The sequence below is a fragment of the Monodelphis domestica genome, chromosome 2 (genome assembly GCF_027887165.1).
Source record: "Monodelphis domestica isolate mMonDom1 chromosome 2, mMonDom1.pri, whole genome shotgun sequence".
Taxonomy (NCBI): domain Eukaryota; kingdom Metazoa; phylum Chordata; class Mammalia; order Didelphimorphia; family Didelphidae; genus Monodelphis; species Monodelphis domestica.
The window spans coordinates 194,410,014-194,433,329 of record NC_077228.1 but is presented as its reverse complement, the minus strand read 5'-3'; the positions used below and the strand labels follow the sequence as shown (position 1 = coordinate 194,433,329).

General features: G+C 39.1%; 1 protein-coding gene across 8 annotated transcripts in view; it reads right to left on the bottom strand.

The window, feature by feature from the left end:
* LOC100011470 (signal transducer and activator of transcription 5B) overlaps positions 1–23,316 on the bottom strand; it is a 70,722-nt gene that overhangs the window by 15,017 nt on the left and 32,389 nt on the right. For 3 of the 8 annotated variants that reach the window (XM_056816743.1, XM_056816747.1, XM_056816742.1), the window contains exons 2-8: positions 8,182–8,322; positions 5,209–5,365; positions 4,490–4,579; positions 2,938–3,112; positions 1,620–1,750; positions 995–1,146; positions 344–499 (exon numbers count right to left, since the gene is read on the bottom strand). In XM_056816743.1, the coding sequence (XP_056672721.1) occupies positions 344–499; positions 995–1,146; positions 1,620–1,750; positions 2,938–3,112; positions 4,490–4,579; positions 5,209–5,365; positions 8,182–8,309 (989 nt within the window). In that variant the 5' untranslated portion in view covers positions 8,310–8,322. Of the gene's footprint in view, positions 1–343; positions 500–994; positions 1,147–1,619; positions 1,751–2,937; positions 3,113–4,489; positions 4,580–5,208; positions 5,366–8,181; positions 8,323–21,790; positions 21,949–23,316 lie in introns of those variants that run through there. The other 5 variants (XM_056816748.1, XM_056816745.1, XM_056816744.1 and 2 more) reach the window with 3 other exon arrangements.

Genomic DNA, 23,316 nt, shown 5'->3' with positions numbered 1-23,316 from the left:
GAATGAGAGAACAAGGGAAGAGGGTGTGTGTGTGTGTGAATGAGGGAACAAGGGAAGGGTGTGTGTGTGTGTGTCTGTGTCTGTGTGTGTGTGTGTGAATGAGGGAACAAGGGAAGGGTGTGTGTGTGTGTGTGTGTGTGTGTGTGTGTGTGTGTGTGTGTGACATTCTCTCAGAATCAGACACTCCAACACACTGTCTCCAACCAGTGAAGCTCAGTCTAGAGCAGCTTGAAGAGCCCAAGGCAGGAGAGGCAGATGTCACAGTCTCAGCAATCCCCAGAAGCTTCCCGAGCTCCCCAGGGCTGGAGCTGCCCCCAGAAGAAGGGAAGCTCAGAGCAGTTACCTGGTCACCAGTGCAGAGATGATATCTGTGATGGTGGCATTGAGCTCGGTCAGTATCTCCTCTACAGGCCCAGGAATGGGCAGCTGCTGGCAGAGATGCTCTGCCCGCCTGATCTGCTGCCGATTCTGCCAGATGATCTCTGCCAACTTCTCACACCTGGGTGTGGGGGCCCATGGGGCAACACAAAGGCAATGGATTAAACTGCACAGGATGGAGGCATCTAACTAGCACAGAGGGCCAGGCCTAGAGTCAGGAGGACCTGGGTTCAAAGCTGGCTTCAGACACCTTCCTAGCTGTGTGACCCTGGGCTAGTCCTTTCACCCCAGTTGCTTAGTCCTTGCCACTCTTCTGTCTTGGAACTGACATCAAGGCAGAAGATAAGGGTTTGGGGCTTTTTAATTGCCCAGATACAGGCTGATCCACAACTGGTCTAGGGAGAGACAGCCCACTCTAGGACTTCCTCTCTCACCATGGGAAGGGACCAAGGGAACTCACAGTAGACCTGGGTTGGGGAGAAGGGTGCCTGGTTTTAGTCACATCTCCCTCACCCCTCAGTCCAGAAGAGAGCTCCCCAACTCACCAGAACCAGCCCTGAAAGCTGACCCCCAAGGCCAAAAGCCCCACCCACCCAAAGTTCCCTCCCTCACATACCAAGACTGCAGGACATCCAGGCTGCCCTCTGGGGGCCCTCCGTTCCCTGCCAGCTGCTGCCGCCGCTTCCATTGGATCAGCTCATCGTCCAGAATGATGGTTTGCTGCTTCCTGAGCAGCTGGAGGGTCTTCTGGTGTTTCTCTGCCAGCTCCTGCCAACGCCAGTGGATCAGAGATTCAGAGCTGGCAGGGGCCTTCCACATCTTCTAGTCTAACCCCTCATTTGGCCAAGGAGGAAACAAGTCCACAGAGGTCAATCTCAAGTCCCCACAGGGAGCAGGAAGAAGAGGCAGATCTGGGACTAGAATCCAGGGCCTCTGACTGCGAGAGGCAAAGGTCAGGTCCCCTCTTGGAAGGCTCAGAAGACAGCCTTCTGCTGCCCCATTAAATAAGGCAAACTGACAGGGAAGGCCTTCTTTTCTCAAATGGCTTCCATGCTTCCCTTGTCCCAAGTTCCCCAGACCAGATTCCCCACAGGGAAAGGAATCCATTGTAGCCACGCTGCCTGGCTCTTTGCCTTGGCTCCCCCCAAAGAGATCAGGACATTGTTGCCCATCGGAGGACACCTCTGATTCCTGCCCCCCCCCAATTCGGCCCAGGAAAGAGTGGGAAGGAAGGAGCTCACCACACGGTACTGCTGGAGAGTCTGGGCCTCACGCTGCAGCCAGGCCTCCAGGGACACCTGCTTCTGTTGAAGTGCTGTTTCCCTCGTCAAGCGTTCCTGGGGACTCAGCTGTGACAGCTGGGAAAACTGAGCTGTGGGGGAAAGGAACACACCACAGCACCCTCCTTTAGCCTCCACATAGGAAGCTTCAGGGACCCAAGCACCATCTGATTGGGAGACAGCAAGGCCCACAGTGAGGGGATACTCTCTACCCGCCCCCCCAAAAAGAGAGACACCTCTCTGAGCCCCCCAAAGTTTGACTCTCCTCTCAACTTCAACCAGCAGCTTCTCAGCCATTCCTCAGTGCCTCCAGATGATGGAGGCATGAGGTCTTCCAGAAACAGTCTCATCCTTTCCCCTCAAATGCAACAATGGGCAATCAGAGCCCAATTCTAGCTCCACACTCCCTGCCTTCTGCCTGGGGGTGACAGCTCCTCTCAGATGAGGAACGGAGCACACGTGTGTGGTTGAAAGGAAAAAGAGGGGCACGAGAATCCCATGTTCCCATGGAAGGTGCAAAGGGAGGGCAAGTTGACTGGTCTCAGGACAGCTTCCCATGGACAGGGGGTGCTCCTGCTCAGGCTGCCTCCCACCAGCACATGCACTTGGGCTGGCATTTCTGACAGCAAAGCCCATCTTGCTCCCTCTGGGACAAGGCCAGGCTCCAGCCCAAGACAATGGCTTCAGGAACAGCAGGAGAGGGAGCTCCTGGAGCTCCACAACTGGTTTCTTCCACAGACAGCCCCTAGCCTGGTTCTTGTGCTCAGAAGGTCACTTCATCCTGGGCACAAGGCAGACACTATCCCCTGCTCAAGGGAAGGGCTGTTCAGCTGAGCTGCTTGACAGACACCTCCACCTGGAAGCCTTCTAGAAACAAGCCCTCCCACAAATGGTAAAAGTCAAGCAATTCCCACCGTCCCTGCAGAGTAGACCCTGATATGGCTTGTACTCTAAGGATCGCCATTCACAAGTTCTGGCCCGCTTGGGGGGCTGAGCTGACCCATTTGGAGTGCCTCCAATGTAGGTGCTGAGCTCAGGTGGGGAGCTTTCTGAGAGAGGAACCTATTTCCCTATTGATCTGGGATCTAGGGGAGGACAGAGATCGGGTCTCTTCCTTCTTGTTTAGCGCCTTCCATTGGGTTCTGACCTGGTCAGGGATGGGGACTCCCTGACAGCTCCAGCCAAAGGCTGCTGCCCCAAACCAAGGGCCCCATTTTGCTCTCCAGCCCTGAGCTCTCTTTGGGCTTCCTGGCCCCACCTTCAGCCCCACTGGCCTCACCCTGGTTTCTGAGACTCTCCTGGTACTGGATGATGAAATACTCCTGAGTCTGCTGTAGCTTCTTCAGCTCATTCTCTGTGTCCTGAGTGACCAGTCGCAGCTCCTCAAATGTCTGGTTGATCTGCAGGTGTTTCTGGGACAGAGCATCGGCCAGGTTCCCAGCTGGAGAACTACACTGCACACAGAGGGAGGGGCAGGGAGAGAGGCAGCAGGTTCACGTGGCCAGTTCAGTCTGGGGAGCCTCAGACAAAGCCAGTGGTTCTCGGGGGAACACTCCACAGACTCCGGGCCTAAAGCCAGAAGGCTGGGACACCTACCATTTGGGCCCCAGGAAGGAAAAAGGAGTCCGTTGATTTCAGACCTAGTCTCCCCCGAGGAGATGCTCAGTGGGCTCCCTAGAGGGCCCAAGGACAGGGGTTAGTCCCTTTGGGGACTTTCATGGACAACGAAGACTCCTCCTTCTGGACTATGCAGGCAGACCCCACCTGGCTGAATCACTCAGCTGCTTCCCTCTTGCTATGGAATAATGTGTTCTAGCCATCTAGATGGCATTCTCCCTAGAGATTTCAGCTCCCCTCCTCCCCACACGCCCATTGACTTTCAAGGCTAATAGCACCAGGTTTCCATAGCACCAACCACCCAGTGATTTATTCCCATCAAGACATTCTGCTCTTTATCAACCAGCCTATCAGTCAGCCCACTTCTAACGGAGAGGATCCTAGATGAAGAAGACTTGGGGTCCTCAGTCTCTCTTAAACCAGCATCATCCTCATCCCTCATAGATTATAATCATTCACAACCAAAGCCTAATTCTTACTGCTATTACATCACATCTGCCCAGGGGTGGTAGCTTCTCCCAGAGGAGATAGGAGATGAGGGAATGGGGGAACGTAATAGTTTTCTGTGCTATCAGACGCAGTTAGCCCTGATTAGTTTTGCTAAATTGCCTTTTTCCTTTTCCCATTAGAGTGTGAACTCCCTGGGAGCAGGAACTGTGGGCTATTTTTCTTTCTTTGCACTTCTTTCTTAGCACAGTGCCTGGAACATAGCAACTGCTTCATAAATGATTGCTGACTGACTGACTGACTTTCCCTTTCTCTCTTCCAAGGGATGGCGCCATCCACAAGAAAGAGGAGGATGGGGGGAAGGACATAATTCAGGAAAGAAGGTGATTCAAAACCAAAAGATAGGAACAAAATTTAAAATGTTTTTCAAAAGGGCTGGCTCTAAACTGATCACCTCTTCCAGCATCTCTTCCCTAAACACTTTTCCCTGCCTCATCAAACCTTTAGCCTCAGCATTTCTCCCTGTCTTTGAACTGTATTCATTGACCTCTCTTTGTGAGCCTTTATTATTCAAATCAAATCATCTGACACATGGGCATCCTATGTCTCCTCCTAGATGGTAAGCCACCTGGATTCACGAGCCATCTTTCTTATTTCTTTTGTATCCCCTCAGCAGCCCTTGGAACCATCTTTTGTGAAATTCACTCAATGTACAGAGAGAGTTTGATGAGAGAGGATGTGCTCAAAGAGCTCCCTGGCACACTCACATTGGTAGCTTCTCGGACCAGCCTCTGTTCATTGTATAATATGTGGCGGATGCATCGGACCAACTCCATGGGGCAGCGGTCATATGTACTCTGAAGGAATCAAACAACAAGCATCAGTAAAACCTGTTCAAGGCTATCCATATATCTATTACCTTCCCAGAAAGTTATATTTTTATTAATAGAGATCATCCTTGCACATCGATTTGTGTTCTCAAAAGAAACTCATTATGGAAACATTTCTTACAAAGTACTTATATTAATAAGCACATGTTTGTTCAGATTCCCCTATAATAAGTAAATGGCAACCTAGGGTGCAAAGTAAGTTACGAAAACATTTTTTAAAAATCCTTACCTTCCATCTTAGAATCAATAAGTATCGGTTTTAAGGCAGAAGAGTGGTAAGGGCTAGGCAATTGGGTTAAAATTGGGTCATATTGGTAGGAAGTGTCTGGAGTAAGATTTGAACTCAGGACCTTCCATCTCCAAACCTGGTTTTCTATCCACTAAGTCACCTAGCTATTCCTAAAACATTTATTTTTCTAAAAAGAGTAAGCATCAACACATCCTTAGTCTATTTATAATTTATACCCCTTAAACATGTCACAAAGAAACAATGAAACAAATAGGCAAATTTAATTTCCTTGTGGGAGGAGAGCTCTAAAAGAAGGAGCAGATTTCGCTGGGAGGAAGAAGTAGTTGTACCCATAGTTCAAACCCACCTGAAGCTGAGTTGCATAATGGCCTAGCTTGATCTTCAGTAAAAACCCATCTTCCCCAACTTGGTGCTCAGCCTTCTTCTGCAGCTCCTGGATCAGACCCTCCAGGAGCTGAGTAGCTTTAATGTTCTCCTGTGGATTATCAAGATCTATTGAGTCCCTAGGGGGAAAAAAATTACACATACATGTATACACACATGCACTCAACATGTGCATTTTAAAGTGCAATCTCAACTCATGACAAAATAGCTTTAAAAATAAACAAACTGCCTCTTTGTGTCCAACTGGGAAAATTTTCAGGAATCTGCTCCATAGAAATCAACTAGGTGCCTATTTTAATCTAATCTTCATTTACTGATTTATCTTGACTGGACTGCACAGTCTACTTTCCTTTTATAAAGCACTGTCCTTGTCCTTTCTCCCACAGGTCTGCACTGGGGTGTTTATGTTATTTGCTCCTGGACACAAAGGGAGAAGGAGCATTTCCATGTACTTTATGGGCTTTTATAATGGTTCTGGAGCTTTGACAAGTACACGGTCCTCTCAATTTTGACAACACAGCAATATCCCCAAATTTCCCAGAGTCTAAATGGAGGGCTGCCTTCAGGGAATCTTGCACATCTCTCCCCTCACAGTGGTTTCTGTCAGCACCAGGAATCAGACCTAGTGTTTCTCAAGCAGAGCCAGGGACGTGACAACCATGTAAATATAACAGGTCAATTTTTCTTTAATGTTTCCACTCAACATTGGAAATGAATAATCTAGGAAGAAGATACCCATAATGTTTGTGAAAGGTGGTCATTTATAGCACAGGTTATAGACCTGGGCAGGCAGTGTTAACACTTCAGTAATGGAGAACAATGCCACTTCCTATAGGATGTCTATCTGACCCTCTCAGTTATGAATATCTTCCTCCCTAGAAATTACTTTATATATTTCCTTATCTGTGAACACGATGTTACCTCCATAAAAAGAATGTAAGTTATTTAACAGCAGAAATTATTCCTTTTTTTTGGTCTTTGTATTCCTTGTGCCTGGCACAGAGTAGGTGACCATTAATAAATGCTTTATTAAGCATACCAATACTTTATTAGGTATGCCATTTGGTCCATATATGTTTTGTATTGTTATTGTTTCATTATCTATGGTAGCTTTTATCAACATGCAATTTGCTTCCTTATCTCTTTTGATTAGCACAATTTTTACTTTTGCTTTGTCTGAGATCATGATAACTACCCCTGCTTTTTTTACTTTGGCAGAAGCATAAAAGATTTTGCTCTAATCCCTTATTTTTACTCTGTGTGGGTTTCCCTGCTTTAAATATGATTCTTGTAGATAGCATATTGTGGGACTTTTATTTTATTTTATTTTATTTTCCATTTTATGAATGAGTTCAGCCCAATGAATGAATGAATGAATGAATGAGATACTTTAAAAAACAGAGAGCATAGGATCCTGGAATTGGATTTTGTTTGTTTATTTTGGTAACACAGAACAATTGTTTCTAGACAGTGCTAAAACTGCTAACACCATTCACAGAGGGAACCAAACAGCTGTCAGATTGAAATAATTCTGTCATTACTGACCTGGGCTGGATCCAAACAAGTGACCTAGTACTAAACAAGCTCTAAATTTCATTGCCCTTCCATTAAGCCAATGCATCTATTTTCAAATGTAGGCACAAACAGTATTCAAAGATTTGGTTTACTTTAATGAATAATATGCCAAAACCAACATTGGGGAAATGGAGGAAGGAAAGGCAAAGTTTAAATAATAGGTGTATTAGATGCATTAAATAAAAGTGAAGGAAAGATATCAAAAACAACCTGCACCACTAACATCGAATTTGGCAGAATTTCTCTGCTTAAGGCTCCTTTTGCTCTTGAGATGTTTTTAGACTTTGAGCAAAACTCAGAGAAGTCCAATTTGCCTCAATTCAGAACCATGTTGACTCATTTTAATTATGTGAACAATCTTACTTTTCCTGCTTAGAACTGAAGGAGTTGAGATTTTATGACTAAAATCTTTATGATATAATCACTCATTCAATGTCAGACAAAAACTATTATGAAGCTAAAATAATTCTTTAATAGTCATTTAATACAGAGATTATATGGAAAAACTGCTTAGTGGAGCTTTAAATATCTGAATAGAAACTTGCCATTATTTCTCTGCCTTCTCCCAATAATGTAATATCTTACCCATAAAAAAGCAACTAAATGAAAAAATCAGGAGAGAGTAAAAAAAAAAAAGTACATTTGACACGCTCAGATTTTATTAACTCTCAGCTGATTTTCTGCCTAACCATTTTAAAGCTACACAGAAAACTCATCTCCTTTCTGGAGTTGCCTAATGTAATTTAGAAGAAAAGTTGCCTTTTCTACATGGAAATCTGCTAATATGTAACTTCTATTCATCTAGTGGCATAATCACTGACATGTAGTTAAATCCATATATACAGTTGCAAGGAGAATGGTTCTTTCCCAGGCCTGAGGCACCTACTCTAATATGGCAACCATGATGGACTGTACTTTAAAACCTCTAAGCCCGTGTCTTGATGTTTTTTTAGGCTTGAAACACCTTATTTCAAATGACACTCTAACAGCCAGGGTTTTTGTTTAACAAAAACATCACTAAGGAGCGGACAGGTTACATTTTGTGGCAATTTCTGTTGGACACAAGATTGTCAGTTTTATCCATTCCATTAAATCATAAAGTTCAAGTACAAAGGCCAAAATGTTTTTATGTGTTGACTCAAGCATTCAATATGATGCTTTGCATGCTTTGGGAGTTCACAACATAGTCTGATATTCACTAGCTGTTCCTGAAGCTTCCAATCTCCCCAGTACCTTGCATAAAGACAGAATTTTAAAACCTAAATTAACTCTGAATCATTCTTCTTAAGCAAAGACCAACATTTGTGGACTCCCACCAAGTCCCCCAGTTTATTAAGATATGAGAAACTAGTCTACATACCAAGCTTGGCTCTCAATCCACTGGGATAAATAATGGCGCACCTCAATGGGGAAGTGTTGGCCATATAACGCTTGCATCTGGTGGAGGGCATCTCCCTGGAGCTGCTGTGCTTGGATCCACACAGCCATCGTTCACCACCTGCTAAATAAACCAAACAAATTTTGTTGCTGTTTTTTGAAAATCTGTTAAAAGACTTCACACTATAGGAGAAGCTGAAAAGGAATCATGGTGATGACTCTCCTAGTGATTTAGTGATCAGATTTAAAATATTCAATATTATCCCTGGATTTTATCAAAATTTGACATTAGTTTCACTTAGAGTGGTCATAAGTAGCTGCCTGACAAGGTTGATGCAACTCTCGTCTCTAAAATGCCCCAAACAAAAGCATCATCAGTACAGAGCATAGACCAACCTTCAAAATTCATTATTTAATAGCTACTCTTTTATCTCCTTCTCATGATGGGGCCAAAATAAAGTGACAATTCAACAAAGTAAAGGGAAATAATGAATAATGGTAGGATAGGGGTCCTTTGATTTCAGTGAATGCCACAAATAACTACTCATGAAAAGGAAAAGTGAAAATGTTTGATACCTGGTTTCTAACAAAATATTATATATCTTGCTAACCTTCATAGTACAAGTATAATACTGTGCCCTGTATTCTTTTCTGTATTCATAAATTTTGGGGAAATACTCCAAGATTCAACTTCATAATTTAATGCCATGATGTTTCTTCTTTTATTTTTTTTTAACTCAAATCATGTATCTTAGAATCAATACTAAGTATCAGTTCCTAAAGCAGCAGAGCAGTAAGGGCTAGGCAAATGGGGTTAAATGACTTGCCCAGGGTCACACAGCTATAAAGTATCTGAGGCTCTATTTGAATCCAGGACCTCTTGTCTCTAGGCCTGAGCCAATTTGCTATCTTGCCATGGCATTTATGAAGCAATGTTCAACTACATTACAACATTTTAAAAGCCACTATCATTATCAACACATTCCAATTAAAGTCAGGGAGAATATCAAGACAAATCAAAGGTAAGCAGATTTTAACTTTATTCTTTAAGACATTCTAAATTTTAGAAAATGTGCTACTTTATCATAAAATTAGGATGAGTTCTTTGTTTGCCTAGGTTGCCACACCTTCCATCTCAACATCATCGGAAATCATCACAAATTGTCCCTGATCAGTCTAGATCTCAGAGAGCAAGGCATCAAATCGCTTCCCTGTACAAAAGCAAAAACAAAATCTCACTACACCTCTACTTTATTACAGAATGGAATGCTACATAAAGCAGGCCTGTTGTTTTTAGAGCCCGTGCAAAGGAATTTAATGACCAAAAAATAAAAAGGACTGTAGGCAGCTACAACAGAGACTTTAAGCTATAGCTAGGAACTGGATTATCTTCTATAGGTTTCTTAAATAATATAGATAGTGCACCCATGTGTCAGGAAATAAATTTTACTTTTCTGAAGTTGTAGTTATCTGATCACATAACACTGAGCTATTTATGGGGAGGTCAGTTAGCCAACAGTGAGAAGCAGGGTGGATGCCAGTGTCTATTTTGGGGTTGTGCAGTGTTTCAGAGCAACATTTGAGTAATATACTTTATTTGGTGCTTTTTGATTGAGATCACAATAAAATCACCTATGTAGTTAGTTTAATATTTTAGCTGGTATAAGAACTAAATTTAAAAAATATAGAACCCTGTGGAAGGAGTGCACTTAACTCAGTCTATTAAAAAAACCCAACACTTACTTTCTGTCATAGAATCAATACAAGTATTAGTTTCAAGGCAGAGAAGAGTGGTAAGGGTGAGGCAATTGATATTATGTGACTTGCCCAGGGTCACACAGCTTAAAAGTGTCTGAGGCCAGATTTGAACCACAGTCTTTCTAACTCTAGGCCTGATGTTCTATCCACTGAGCTACCTAGCTACCCTAACCCAATTTATTATTCAGCCCCACATCTGGAAAACATCTTACTGTGTCAGGGTTTTGGATCAAGAGAACTTTCATCTTGGATTTGGGAAACTCAAAATACATTGGAAAATTATGTAGGATCACATAATTTCCAAGATGGAAGGAACATATGAGACCATCAAGTCAAACTATACCTGAAGTTTAACTTCTTTCTACAACATGCCTTTTAAGTATTTATCCAAATCTTTGCTTAAAGGTCTCAAGTGAAAGAAAACTCACTATCTCCAGAGGTGGCCTAATTTGGATAGCCTTAATTGCTGGACATTTTCCCTAACTTTAAGCCTAACTTTGTTTGTAACTACCATTCATTATTCTTAGTGCTGCTCTCTAGGCCCAAAGAGAACAAGCTTAACCTCTCTTCCAAATGACAATCCTTCAAATACTTTAAGACTGCTATCATTTATGTCCTTTGTTTTTTATTTTCTAGCCTAAAAGCTCCAAACCCCTTCAATTGATCTTTTGTAGCATAAACCTAAGCCCTATTGCCATCTTGGTTGCCCTTCTCTAAATTAACAACTTATCAATATTCCCAAAATGTGGCACCCAGAACTGAGCACAACACTCCATATGTGGACTGACAAAGGCAGAGAACAACAGGACAATCACTTCCTTATTTCTGGATACTATGGCTCTCAACAGAACTCAAGATAGCATTTGCTTTCATGGATTCCATATCAGATTGCTGGTTTATATTCACTTTGTAGTCCACTCAGATTCCCAAATCTTTTTCAGATGACCTGCTACCTATCTTAACTCACCCATCTTGTACTTGGGAATTTTTAAGAACTCAAGTGTAAGACTTTACGTTTATATCTATAAAATATTATATTATTTTATTTGGTCAATTTTTCTATTTAGCCCATGACATTCTTTTTGAATCCCAAATCTGTCATCCAATTTTTAACTATTCCTCACAAATTCATGTCATCTACAAATTTGGTAAGTATTTCATATGTACCTCTATCTAAATCATTAATTAAAAAGTTCACGAGAGCAGACAAAAAAAAAGGAAATGCAATGGCAATCCCTTTCCATGTTGATATTACACCACCACGCTCTCGTGGGACTAGTCATTCAATCAAGTTTGAATTGCATTAAATGTATAATAATACATTTATTTGCATTACCACTTCACCCACATTTTTCCATCATCTCTACAAGAATGGTATATGATAGTTTATCAAATGCTTTGTTAAAATCTAAGCAAATGCTATGTACATCTTCTTCCTGATCTACCAGTTTGGTAACCCCATCAGAAAAGGAAATAAGGTAAGTTTGGCACAACTTGTTCTGGATGAAGTCATGCTATCTCTGTGATTGCTACTTCCTTTTCTAGATATTCATTAGTTTCTTATTCTTTAATTTTCCCAGAAATTGAAGCAAGTTCACTGCGGGTATAGTTTGGAGATACCATTCTCCTTTCTTTTTTTGAAAATTGACAACTTGCCTCTCTTCAAACCTTTAGTACCTCTCATTTTTAACAATCTTTCAAAGATCACTGGCAGTTCTTTACCACTCAAGGTTAGAGTAGTTCCTTTGAGTCAGTTGGCTTGACTTCATCAAGATAAGTCTAAAGACAATCTCCTTGGTAGGAAAGTAAGTCAAAATAAAGCCAATCAAAATACAAGTAGAGCAGCTCTACTTCTCTGTGGTAAGCTATCACTGTCCCAACCACCACAAGCAATGGTCCCCTCTTTTCTTTTTAAATCCTCTTTTCCTGTATAGCTTGAAAAGGTTCTTTTTTAATATCCTCAACTTTTGTGGTCAGTCTTAATACTTTCTGAGATTTAATAATCTGGGCACCTTGCTTATAGAAGCAATTGTACGCCATTTAACTATCCTGGTTCAGCAGGTCTTAAAAGTTGCTAATGAATTCCCTGTACATGTTCAATGGTCCCTTGGGGAAACTACCTTTTCTGCTCTTTACAGGAACTGTTCTCTTAGTCTTCTGTTTACCCACTCCAGGTACTTATTGCCTCTCTCCAGGATTACCAAAACAGCCTCCTGGAAGGCTCCTCTCTGGGAGTCTGGTCTCTTCGAGGTTCTTTTGTCCTTCTCACCTCTGCCAAAATAATTTCCATAATGTACCTTTCAGGTCACATCATTTATTATTCTGCACAAAAGCTATCCAGTGAACAACAGTCCAATTTAAACAAAATGTGATGTTTCATCCATTATTATATTTTCCTAACTCAAATAAACCTATTGTGGGGTCAGCTAGGTGGCACAATAGATAGTGTTGGACCTGGAGTCAGGAAGACATCTCTTCCTGAGTTCAAATCTAGCTTCAGGTACTTACTAGCTGTTTAATTCTTGGCAAGTCATTTAAACCCATTGGCCTTAGTTTCCTCATTTGTAAAACGAGCTGGAGAAGGAAATGGCAAACCAGTTTGCCAAGAAAATTCCAAAAGGAATCACAGAGGGTTAGCAATTATTGGACAATAAAACTTATTGTATCAAAATAGGTCTTATGAATCAAATGTATGATAATTATATATGAAAGGCATTCTCATACAATAGTAAGAGCACTGACTCTGGAGATAGAGGACCTGGGCTCAAATTCAGCTTCTAACACTTACCAAATGTGTGACCTTGAGCAAGCTGTTTACCACCCTCCTTGGCCTCAGTTTTCCCAACCAAGAAATAGACTGAATGACTATTCTTTTCCAGTTCTAAATCTATGGTCCTAATATTTAGGACAGAATTATGTGGAGTCATGGTAAATATCTAAGATTATGCTTTATAATAATTCTACTAAACTGCATCTTAGTTCTTTTTTTTAAACCCTTACCTTCCGTCTTGGAGTCAATACTGTGTATTGGCCTCAAGGCAGAAGAGTGGTAAGGGCTAGGCAATGGGGGTCAAGTGACTTGCCCAGGGTCACACAGTTGGGAAGTGTCTGAGGCCAGATTTGAACCCAGGACCTCCCATTCTAGGTCTGGTTCTCAGTCCACTGAGCTACCCAGCTGCCCCCGAGAATAATAAATCTTAACTTGGAAATCATGCATTTTGCTACTTAATAAAATTAAGAACTAAGATGCAGGGGGCAGCTGGGTAGCTCAGTGGATTGAGAGCTAGCCCTAGAGATGGGAGGTCCTAGGTTCAAATTTGGCCTCAGCCACTTCCCAGCTGTGTGACCCTGGGCAAGTCACTTAACCCCCATTGCCTAGCCCTTACCACTCTTCTGCCTTGGAGCCAATACACAGTATTGACTCCAAGACGGAAGGTAAGGGTTAAAAAAAAAAAAGATTTATTATTCTCTTATAATAGCCCCAATCCAAGACACCTTATATCAAATATTTTCTCAAGTACTCTAAAATTCATACTTATATCACTATTAATATATTTGTTGACTTACACAGAGTAGTTGCTCTGTGTATCATTATGTTGCTAATGTAAACCAAAACAGCCAAGGTTGTAGAGCTTTTGATCACATATATCTAGTTATTTTATTAGTTATTATGCATCTTCTGTGTGTTATTACTTTTTTCCTCTGTATTTATAATTTTTGCAATAGTTGCCTTATTCTGAATCATCATCTCTTTTCATATTGCCAAACAAGTCTTGCTTTAGTCATAAATTACTTTGCTTACTAATTAGAAATACAGAATGAAACTGTGAAACTGAATTTTTTTTTTGCAAGCAATAATTTAAAAAAACCTACAATGTCAGGAAAAAAAAGTGAGAAAGTAAGGAAAGGTTCCAGTGGATCAGCCCCCTAGAGTGAACTTAGCACTAGCTATGGGCAAAAGTCGTTCAGGATGGGCAGGAATATAGGGGTTGCAATCTCTATCACTGAAGGGGAAACTCCAAAATCAGTGAGATCATACAAGACCATATGAACACTGGAACATAGTTTTATAAAAAATGATGGCAAAATAAATGTCATCCACAGCAAAACTACTATATCTTTGTCCCAAATAGAAGTTTTCTTCTGCTCACTTACAAGCAGTCCCATCTTTACTGCAAGATGTTCTCACAAGGGAAGTGGTTTTTATCTTTGGTACATCATCACAGTAGCTTCTGTATAAGTCTAGGAAATGGATTCACATTCTTACTTTTAACCCAAGAAGAGTAGTCTGAGCTCCCTTAAGCAACATTCTCAGTAGTCTTCAGAATTCCAAAGAACTTAGGAGAGCAATACTTCTTTGGATGTGCAATATCATGCTCTTTGCAATAATTCAAGTCATCTATCACCTCTATATCTAAGGGATGATGAGGTCCTAGCAAAATGAGACCCTCCTTGGAGGCAGAAGATGTGGATTCAGGCTCTATTACAAATACTAGAGCTATGTAATCATAGACAAGTCATTTACCCTTTCAGTGTCACAAGTCACCCTCTATGACTAAAGTTACAACCACATTTTATATCTGCAAATACAAAGGGAATTTCTATACCTAAAATTCTCAGTACTGATTATATCTCAGGTCTGGACTGCCAAACTAAAAATTATAAGCATGATTAAGCACTTAAAATTAATTTCTTTTTAGTTTTTGACAGAGCATAGTAGTCAGTGATGATCAGTAGCTATTTCCATAGGCAGTGCAAAAGTTCAAGGGAGATTTCATGTTTGATTTATTTATTTTAAACCCTTACCTTCATCTTAGAATCAATACTATGCAGGGTTCCAAAGCAGAAGAGCAGTAAGGGATAATGCAATGGAGGTTAAGTGACTTGCCCAGGTCAAGCTAGGAAGTATCTGAGGCCATATTTGAACCTAGGACCCTAGGCCTGGTTCTCAATCCACTGAGCCACCCAGCTGCCTCCTTAAGGGAGATTTTAAAAATTGATTGTCACTGTTTAAAAGAGGACAGCCCAAAGATAGAAAAAAATGGGAATGGATCTGTTTGTACAAAAATATTTATAGCTGCACTTTTTTTGTGGCAAAAAATTGGAAACTGATGAGATATCATTGGGGAATAGCTGAACAAACTGTGGTATATGATGATGATGGAATATTACTGTGTTATTAGAACTGATGAACTGCTTGATTTCTATGAGAACTGGAAAGACCTCCATGAACTGACACAGAGCAAAATAAGCAGAACCAGGAGAACATTGTATATAGTAACTGAAACATTATGGGATGATCAAATGTAATTGACTTTGCTACCAACAGCAATACAGGCCATTTCTGAGGGATTTAGGGGAAGGAATGTTATCAACTCCAGAGAAAGAACTGTTGGAGTAGAAATGCAGAAGAAAACATATGAGTTATCAGTTTTTTATATGGATATATGATTTGGGGTTTTGGTTTTATAAGATTACTCTCTTACAAAAATGAATATTATGGAAATAGGTCTTATGTGACAACACATGTGTAACCCAGTGAAATTGCTTGTCAACTCCAGGAGGGGAAAAGGAAGAGGAGAGGGAGACAACATGAATCATGTAACCTCAGAAAACTTATGTACACATTTGTTATTGGAATAAAATAAAGCTAAAGATTTTTAAAATAAATAAACAAAAGGGGAGGACAAGGCAGGGGGCACAACAGAAGAAAAGCCATCCTAGCTCTGAAGATTTAAAAAATATAGTAAAGGGGGCAGCTGGGTAGCTCAGTGGATTGAGCCAGGCCTAGAGACGGGAGGTCCTAGGTTCAAATCTGGCCTCAGCTATTTCCTAGCTGTGTGACCCTGGGCAAGTCACTTGACCCCCATTGCCTAGCCCTTACCACTCTTCTGCCTTGGAGCCAATACACAGTATTGACTCTAAGATAGTAAGGGTTATTAAAAATATATTAAAATATATTAAAAATTATATATATATATAGTAAAGATTTATTTCTACCAAAGTCAATTATTCAATTTAAAACATTTTAAATGTCCCTGAGTCCTTGAGTCCAAGGGACAGGGCTAAGCTCTAAAAATAATAAGTCAGTGTCTACAATAAGAATCCATGAGAAAACTTCGCAAAAAAAAAAACAACTTTAGAAACTTACAGATATGGTTCTGATTGTAGTTTCCTTAAAGGTAGCTAGGTAGCACAGTGGATAGAGTACAAAAGTCCTGAGTTCAAATCCAGTCTTTGACATTAACTAGTTATGTGATCCTGATCAAGTTACTTAACCTGTTTGCCTCAGTTTCAGGATCTGTAAAATGAAGATAACAGTAGCATCTATTTCCCGGGACAGTTGTGAGAATCATATGAGATTAATAATTGTATAGTGCTTAGCATAGTGCCTGACACAGTAAATGCAAATAAATGTTAGCTATTATTCTTTTCCTTCACTTTATCATATACATTCCACACAAATACTAAATGCTTTCCTCTTCTCATACTCTTCAACAATTTGATTTGGATGCACTCTGAACAGATCTATGAGTGGCAATGCCACTTAAAAAAATCCATTTTATTAGCACAATGACTTTTATAGATAAGGGTTCCAAAAGAGAAACCAGATATGAGTGTGTATAATAAGCACTATAAGTGTCTATCTTCCCAACTGTAAATGAAGATGAAATATCCCACCTTCTAGGATACCGTATAACCCTTAAAAATAGCAAAATAAGACTTGGTCATAATAAAGCTTACTAAACAATTTACATTGTTCAAATGATTTCTTCAGGCACAGAAGAAGGGAGTCTTGGAATTGGAAGGGACTTGTGAGGTCATCTGGTCTAAACACCTACCCCTAGCAGGAGTCGAGCCAGTCATTAAGCATTAATTAGTATCTTACCATGTGTTAAACAATGAGGGTACAAAGAAAGTCCAAAGACAGTTTCTACTTTGAAAGGGTTTACATTCTAATGGGGGTGACAACATACAAACAGTATGTACATATAATATATATATATATATATGTAAATTAGAGGTAATTTCTGAGAAAAAGGACAAGCAGTAGGAAGGGAGCAGGGAAGGCTTCCTGCAGAATGTCAAATCTGAGCTGAGTCTTGAAGAAGTCCAGCAAGAGAGAGAACATCCCAGGTATGGGGTTGGGAGATGGAGAATTATGTACGAGAAACAATCAGAAGGCTAGTGCTCCTGGATCATAGAGTATGTGGAGGGGAATAGAAAGATAAATCAGAGCTGAATTCAGAAGAACTAAAAAACCAGGAAAAGGATTTTTATTTCTCTCATTTTAAGACCTTTATTTTTTGGTGCTTATTTTAGGTTCATCTATTGGTTTTCTAAGTTTTTAGAATTTAAAATTTTGTAGTTCAATACTCTATACTTTTCTATTTTGTTAATGTATGTTTTTAGGGTTAGAATTTTCCCAAGGGCTATTTATTTTACCTGCATCTCAGAAATTTTCGTATGGCATTTTATTATTATGATTAAAAAATCATTAACATAATTACTGTTTCTATGATTTGTTCTTTGACCTAGATATCATTTGGAATTTCACCATTAAGCCTTCATCTGGGTGTCATTTGATTGTGTTCTCCAAGTTGATTTTTTAAATTGCATAATCTATAAAGGATCTGCTTCCAATTTTCACCTTTTTTTAAAAATTTGTAATATCTATATGCCCTAATACAGTCTATTTTTGCAAAAGTTCTTTGTGGTTTTTAGAAATGTGTATATTCTTTGGCAGCCCCATTTAGAATCTGCCATAAATCTTTTAGCTATAGTTTCTCCAGAAATGTATTCAATTCTGTATTTTCCCTTTTGTTTATCTGTTAGATTTATTCAAAACTGAGGAAGGAGTATAAACTCTCCTGCTTCTATGGCATTACTGGAGAGGATTTTACTATCTCTAACAATCTATTCGAACATGTCCAATGATGAAAACTGATGACCTCACCAAGGTGGTACATATCATTTTGGTGTCACTATAATTATTAGAAAGTAATCAAAAATCTGACTCCTGGAAAATTCTGGTCAGTGGACTTAATTTTACCTTCTGGAGCTATACAAAATAGATATTCAGAGAAAGCAGTTATTAATCATTTACTATGTTCCAAGCACTATGATAGGCCAGGGGACATAAATCGGAGCAAGAGGTGTGAGGGAAGAAACTTGTTCAGAAGCAAGGCACAAAGGTATAGGAAGTTGTGGGAGGCCTAGGCCCCAATAATATAAGGAAAAAGCTGACCTATCAGTGCAAAGGGAATGGGGTAGGAGTACGGTGGAGAATGTGCAATCTATCTTCAAATCACCATTGCAGAGGAAAACTTATTGAACTGAAAGTCAGGAACCCTAGGATTGTAGTTTTGGCATTACCATTAACTAGCTGTATGACCATGGGGGAAATCATTAACTTTGTGTCTTAGTTAACTCATATGTAAAACAAGAGGGTTAGAGTAGATGTTTAAGTTTCCTTTCAGGTCTGTGATTATGATAAAAACAAATGCGACCCTTCTATAAGCTAAACATCACCAGTTCCATTAACATTATTCCTATAACATGGTTTCAAATCAATTAATCAACACATTTATTACACCTCTAATGTGCCAGCCATTGGCTACCCTCTAGGTGAATTCCAGTTTATCCAGTTCAGTTTTAAAATGTGTGTTTTTTTTTAATGTACTATTAGAACTGAGCTGAAGAATACAATATTATAAACCAAATAAAGTTTGACCAGTGGGATTATTATTGCCCTTGATCTAGAGAATATGCTTCTATTCATGGATCCTGAGAATACTTTAGCTTTTTCTTTTCTTCTTTTTCTCTTTTCTTTTCCCTTCCTTCTTTCCTTCTTCTTACAAACCTTATTTGCTAGTAACAACTCTAAGACAGAAGAGTGATAAAGGCTAGGTAGTTAGGGTTAAATGACTTGCCCAGGATCACATAGCTAGGCAGTATCCGAGGCCAAATTTGAATCTGGATCCTTCTGACTCCAGGCCTGGCACTCTATCCATTGAGCCAATTAGGTACTCTGTTTTAGCTTTTTCAGTGCCCTTTTTTGGTGCCCTTAATGGCAGTATGGTATAGTAAAACAAAGTTTGGAGTTAGAAGGCTTGGGTTCAACTACTAGCTTTGTCATTTACAAGTATGACCCTCTGACCCTCAGTAAAATAAAGAGAATATCATTTTCATAATCTATCTATGGTCATGGGATTAAGTATTTTGTAAAATACAATGCCACATAAATGTGAACTATTATTATTGTGCTCAGATTCATATCAAAATGGATAAACATGCTTTCTTTTTCTTCATTCAAGTTCTTGATTTTAAAAAGCTGACCACAATATAGAGGCCTATTGTGTGTCATTAGAGACTTTATTCTATGCTTTTGACTTTGTTTCTTAGTGTCTAGCATACTTCCTGCACATAATAGGTTTTTTTTTTAAGGTTTGTAAAACTAAATTGATTTGAAGCAACACTCTTTACATATTATCATTTAACCAGTTACAAATTTCAGAAGTTAACAAGCCCATATTTCTCTATCTTGCCCACACAATACTACAGGAGCCTTTTATTCAGTGTCATATGCAAGCAGGAAAGTGAAAAAAAAAATCCTGTGATGTTAGTTTTTCTATTTTTTTACAAAGATAAGACTGACAACTAGTTAAAGAGAATCAAATAGCGAATTCTTAAAAAATTTTCATTCTCATGAGCTCTTAGGTCATTTATTAAAATTTTTAAAAATAAACTTCAGTAATAAATATAGTGACAAAATTAAGAAAAGCTGACCAGTCATAGGAATAAGCGACATCCATGATTAAATGGTAGACAGCTGATAAATGAAAGAGAAGCTTTACTATTGTTTCAAGTCTGAAAAAAATCAAATGAAGAAACATGGAACCATGACTAGTAGACTATTAGCTTAGCTTTGGTCCAAGGACTATAGAAGGTTGGGAATATTTTTAATTGTTTTATTGATAAAAGCAACACTACCATGGGGAATAAGTGGTTTTAGCCACCTAGCAGTAGTAACAATATTTCCAAAAACACCAGAATATAAACTGTCCAAAAGGCAATACCTAGAAGATATTAGACTATTAAATGAAATAAAAAAAGAGTAGGAGGAAGAATTTAAATGCTGGCTCACAAACGAGAACAAGGAAAATAATTTAGAGGTAACACTGAGAAGGTAATATTCTGGGAAAACAATCACTCAAATATCTGTAAATTACAACAAATCAATAAGAAAATATTAGGCACCTATCATATTGCCAGGCATTGTTAGACAGTGGGGACAAAAAAAAAAAGAATGACACAACTGCTACTTTCATAGGGCTTACATTCTAAAGTGACACAACAGGTACATATTTCTGTATATATAAAAAAAAACATAAAAGAGAATAACTATTGCTTGGCCCTTATAGCTCTTCTGCCTTGGAATTGATATTTAGTATTGTTTCTAAGATAGATGTTAAGGGTTTTAAAAAAAAATTCCACTTGAACCATAATATTCTTTGGTCAACCATAAAGCACCTCAAAAATAATGAGAGTACAGAGGTGCATTTCTCATTGTGAAATTGTCTGTGGGAGTGTATCAAGTGCTGGATTTATTAGGCTTTTTGCTGCTACTAGCAGGATGCTAACAACATGAACCAGACTCTTCATGTCATTATGCCCTGAAGTATGAATACATATACTGCTTTAGGTATCTAAATGTAGCAAGTAAGTGGAATAACCCATTTCTGAAGAAGCTACATCAATATCATTTTGCAGTAGACTGAAAACATTTGCAGTAGCTCACAAATAATGAGCATCTGCATTATGGGAAAAAGAGCTAAATATAATTTCAGGCTTCTACATAGTCTTATACCATTTTCTGGAAGCCTGAAACTTTCTCAGAATCCTTTGTTACCTTAAAATTTTCAAGTGTACATTTGTACCCGTACCCATTTAAATTGCCATTCGATATCAAATCATCTTAGTGGCTCATACACAAAGATCTTTATTTTTTCCCCCATTGTTATTGTACAGACTAAAAGTTTCTCCAGCCATTACATCTGCTATGATTTTCTGGAGTTACTTGGATGAAGGTTAATCTCCTTAAAAGTTCATAGTAAAAACAAAAATAGGCATAACTGATTAACAAGATGTTTCACATGCTTCCACACACTTCCACATTAGAGATCTGAATTTTCCCTTTGTCACTGAGAATTACAGTATTACATTTTGGCTGAGCAAAATCTGTTTTGAAGGTTCTGTACTAGGTCAAAGCCCAGAGATAGCTATTAACTAGATAATTATGGGCAATAAGTATTTCTGTGTCAAAAAAGCCAAGTATCCTAAAACACATAAAGAACCCAATATTAAAAAGACAGAAAATTATATAACTATCCAACTTATGGTATTTAGAGTCTGTCACTATCCTATAGCTTTTTACTGTAGATTGTTAGAGAAGGAAAAGGATGTAAATGAAAATTCTGAATTATATATAACCTTTTAAAATAAATACAGTTCTACTGTGTGGTTCACATTACAGAGGAATCAATTAATTACATTCAAAATTAATTAAAAGATTTCAAATAAATAGTAATTTAAACTAATGATGTGGCTTCAAATGAAAAACTAATTTTGTCATTGCTTTGTGTTTGGTTATTGTATTTAAATACTTTAAAATTATTTTGGGCTCAAACATTATTATTATGTTTATTTAGTATAAATTTCTTCTAAGATAAAGATAATTTTATTTCTGCCCAGACTGAAAAATTTCCAAGTTTTAAATTAGCAGAGTTTGAACTACTGATGCTTCTTTCTTTCTTTTTTTTTTAAACCCTTACCTTTCATCTTAAGATTCAATAATAGATCTTGGTTCCAAGGCAGAATACAGGTAAGGGCCAGGCAATGGGAGCCAAGTGATTTGTCCAGTCACACAGCTAAGAAGTGTCTGAGGCTAGATCTGAACCCAAGACCTCACTGAACCACCTTCTTAAGGAGCCTTGGAAGATAAAGAAAAATAAGATTTGAGAGACTTACTATCATAAAGCAAGAAATGTTACATGCTCAGATTCATTTTTCATCTTCATGTGGCACTGTATAGCTGAGTGAAAGTATCTATTTGTAGATTTTTTACTATTTTCATGTGTAAATAAAGATAACTAAAAGATCTTTGCCAGATGTAGAGGCAGTCCCAATCCCCACTCCCCCCACCCCCAACAAGATCTTACATTCTTCAATTCTAAAAAATACCTATCTATTTTTGGCCAAGATTTTAACCCTAAAGTCAGGGCACTAATGTGGTTCCAATAGTTTCCAAATAGTCTCTAGCATTTAAATAGATTCAGGAGCCAGGAGGTATAAATATTTTAGACCAAATGGTCACAGTGGAATATTGTGCTGTCATCTTGTTGGGAGAGATCAGAGAAAATCCTAATCTTAAAAATAATCATCATACTTAGAATTTTTTAATCTATTCTAAGCTCAAAAACCAAACTATGCCTGTTACCAAGTAGTGGGAGTAGGAGTACAACTAGGAAGAGCAGGAGGAAGAAGAGGAGGAGGAGGAGGAGGAAAAGGAAAAGGAGGAGGGTTCTCACCAGAGTTACTTTCCCCAACTCCTATAAGGATTAGAAAACTGCATCCCTAGGGGGAGTTTTACTATTCCTATTGAATGTGATCCTTTACTGAGGTGGTATAAAAAGACAGCTGTTATATAAATGTCCTTCCAAATTGTGGGCATATTCTCTCCTTACACATGACAAAGTCCCTAGGAAGAATGGACTCACACTTAAGGGAGAGCTCATATGACCAAAAGGTAAAGTCACAGTTCTTGATTATTCAAAGTCCTTTTTCTCCCTTCACAGTGTAGTTCACTACTAGGCTCCAATGAGGATCAGTGCCCTTGTCAGTAGTCATGAAGCTAGCTACCTTCCGTTTTAAAGCATCTGCTTTGTCCTCAGTGGCTCCCAACACATACTTTGTCATCAACCAAGCTTCTGAAGGCCATTACTACCAACTTTGGTGGACATTGTTGGGGGCACAGAACTCCATATCTTCCCATTTTTCAAAGTTTGCAAAATATCTTTCCTCTGCTTAATTGCAGAGTGTAGGAGGTGGAAACAATACTTCTGCTGGGCTTGTTCTTCTCTACTTCCTCTTGATATCCTCTGGTAGAGCACAGTAGGTGCAAGGGATCTGACTCATTAAGGCAAAGGAACTTTCCCCTCAGAATACCTTCTCCAACATACATCAGCCCAGAGGTATATCTAACAAATCCAAATATCTGTCATCATATGATTTTATACAATGGCTCAAAACTCTCTTTCCTTTTAAATTAAGGACTTCTTTACACCAAGCTTACACCTTT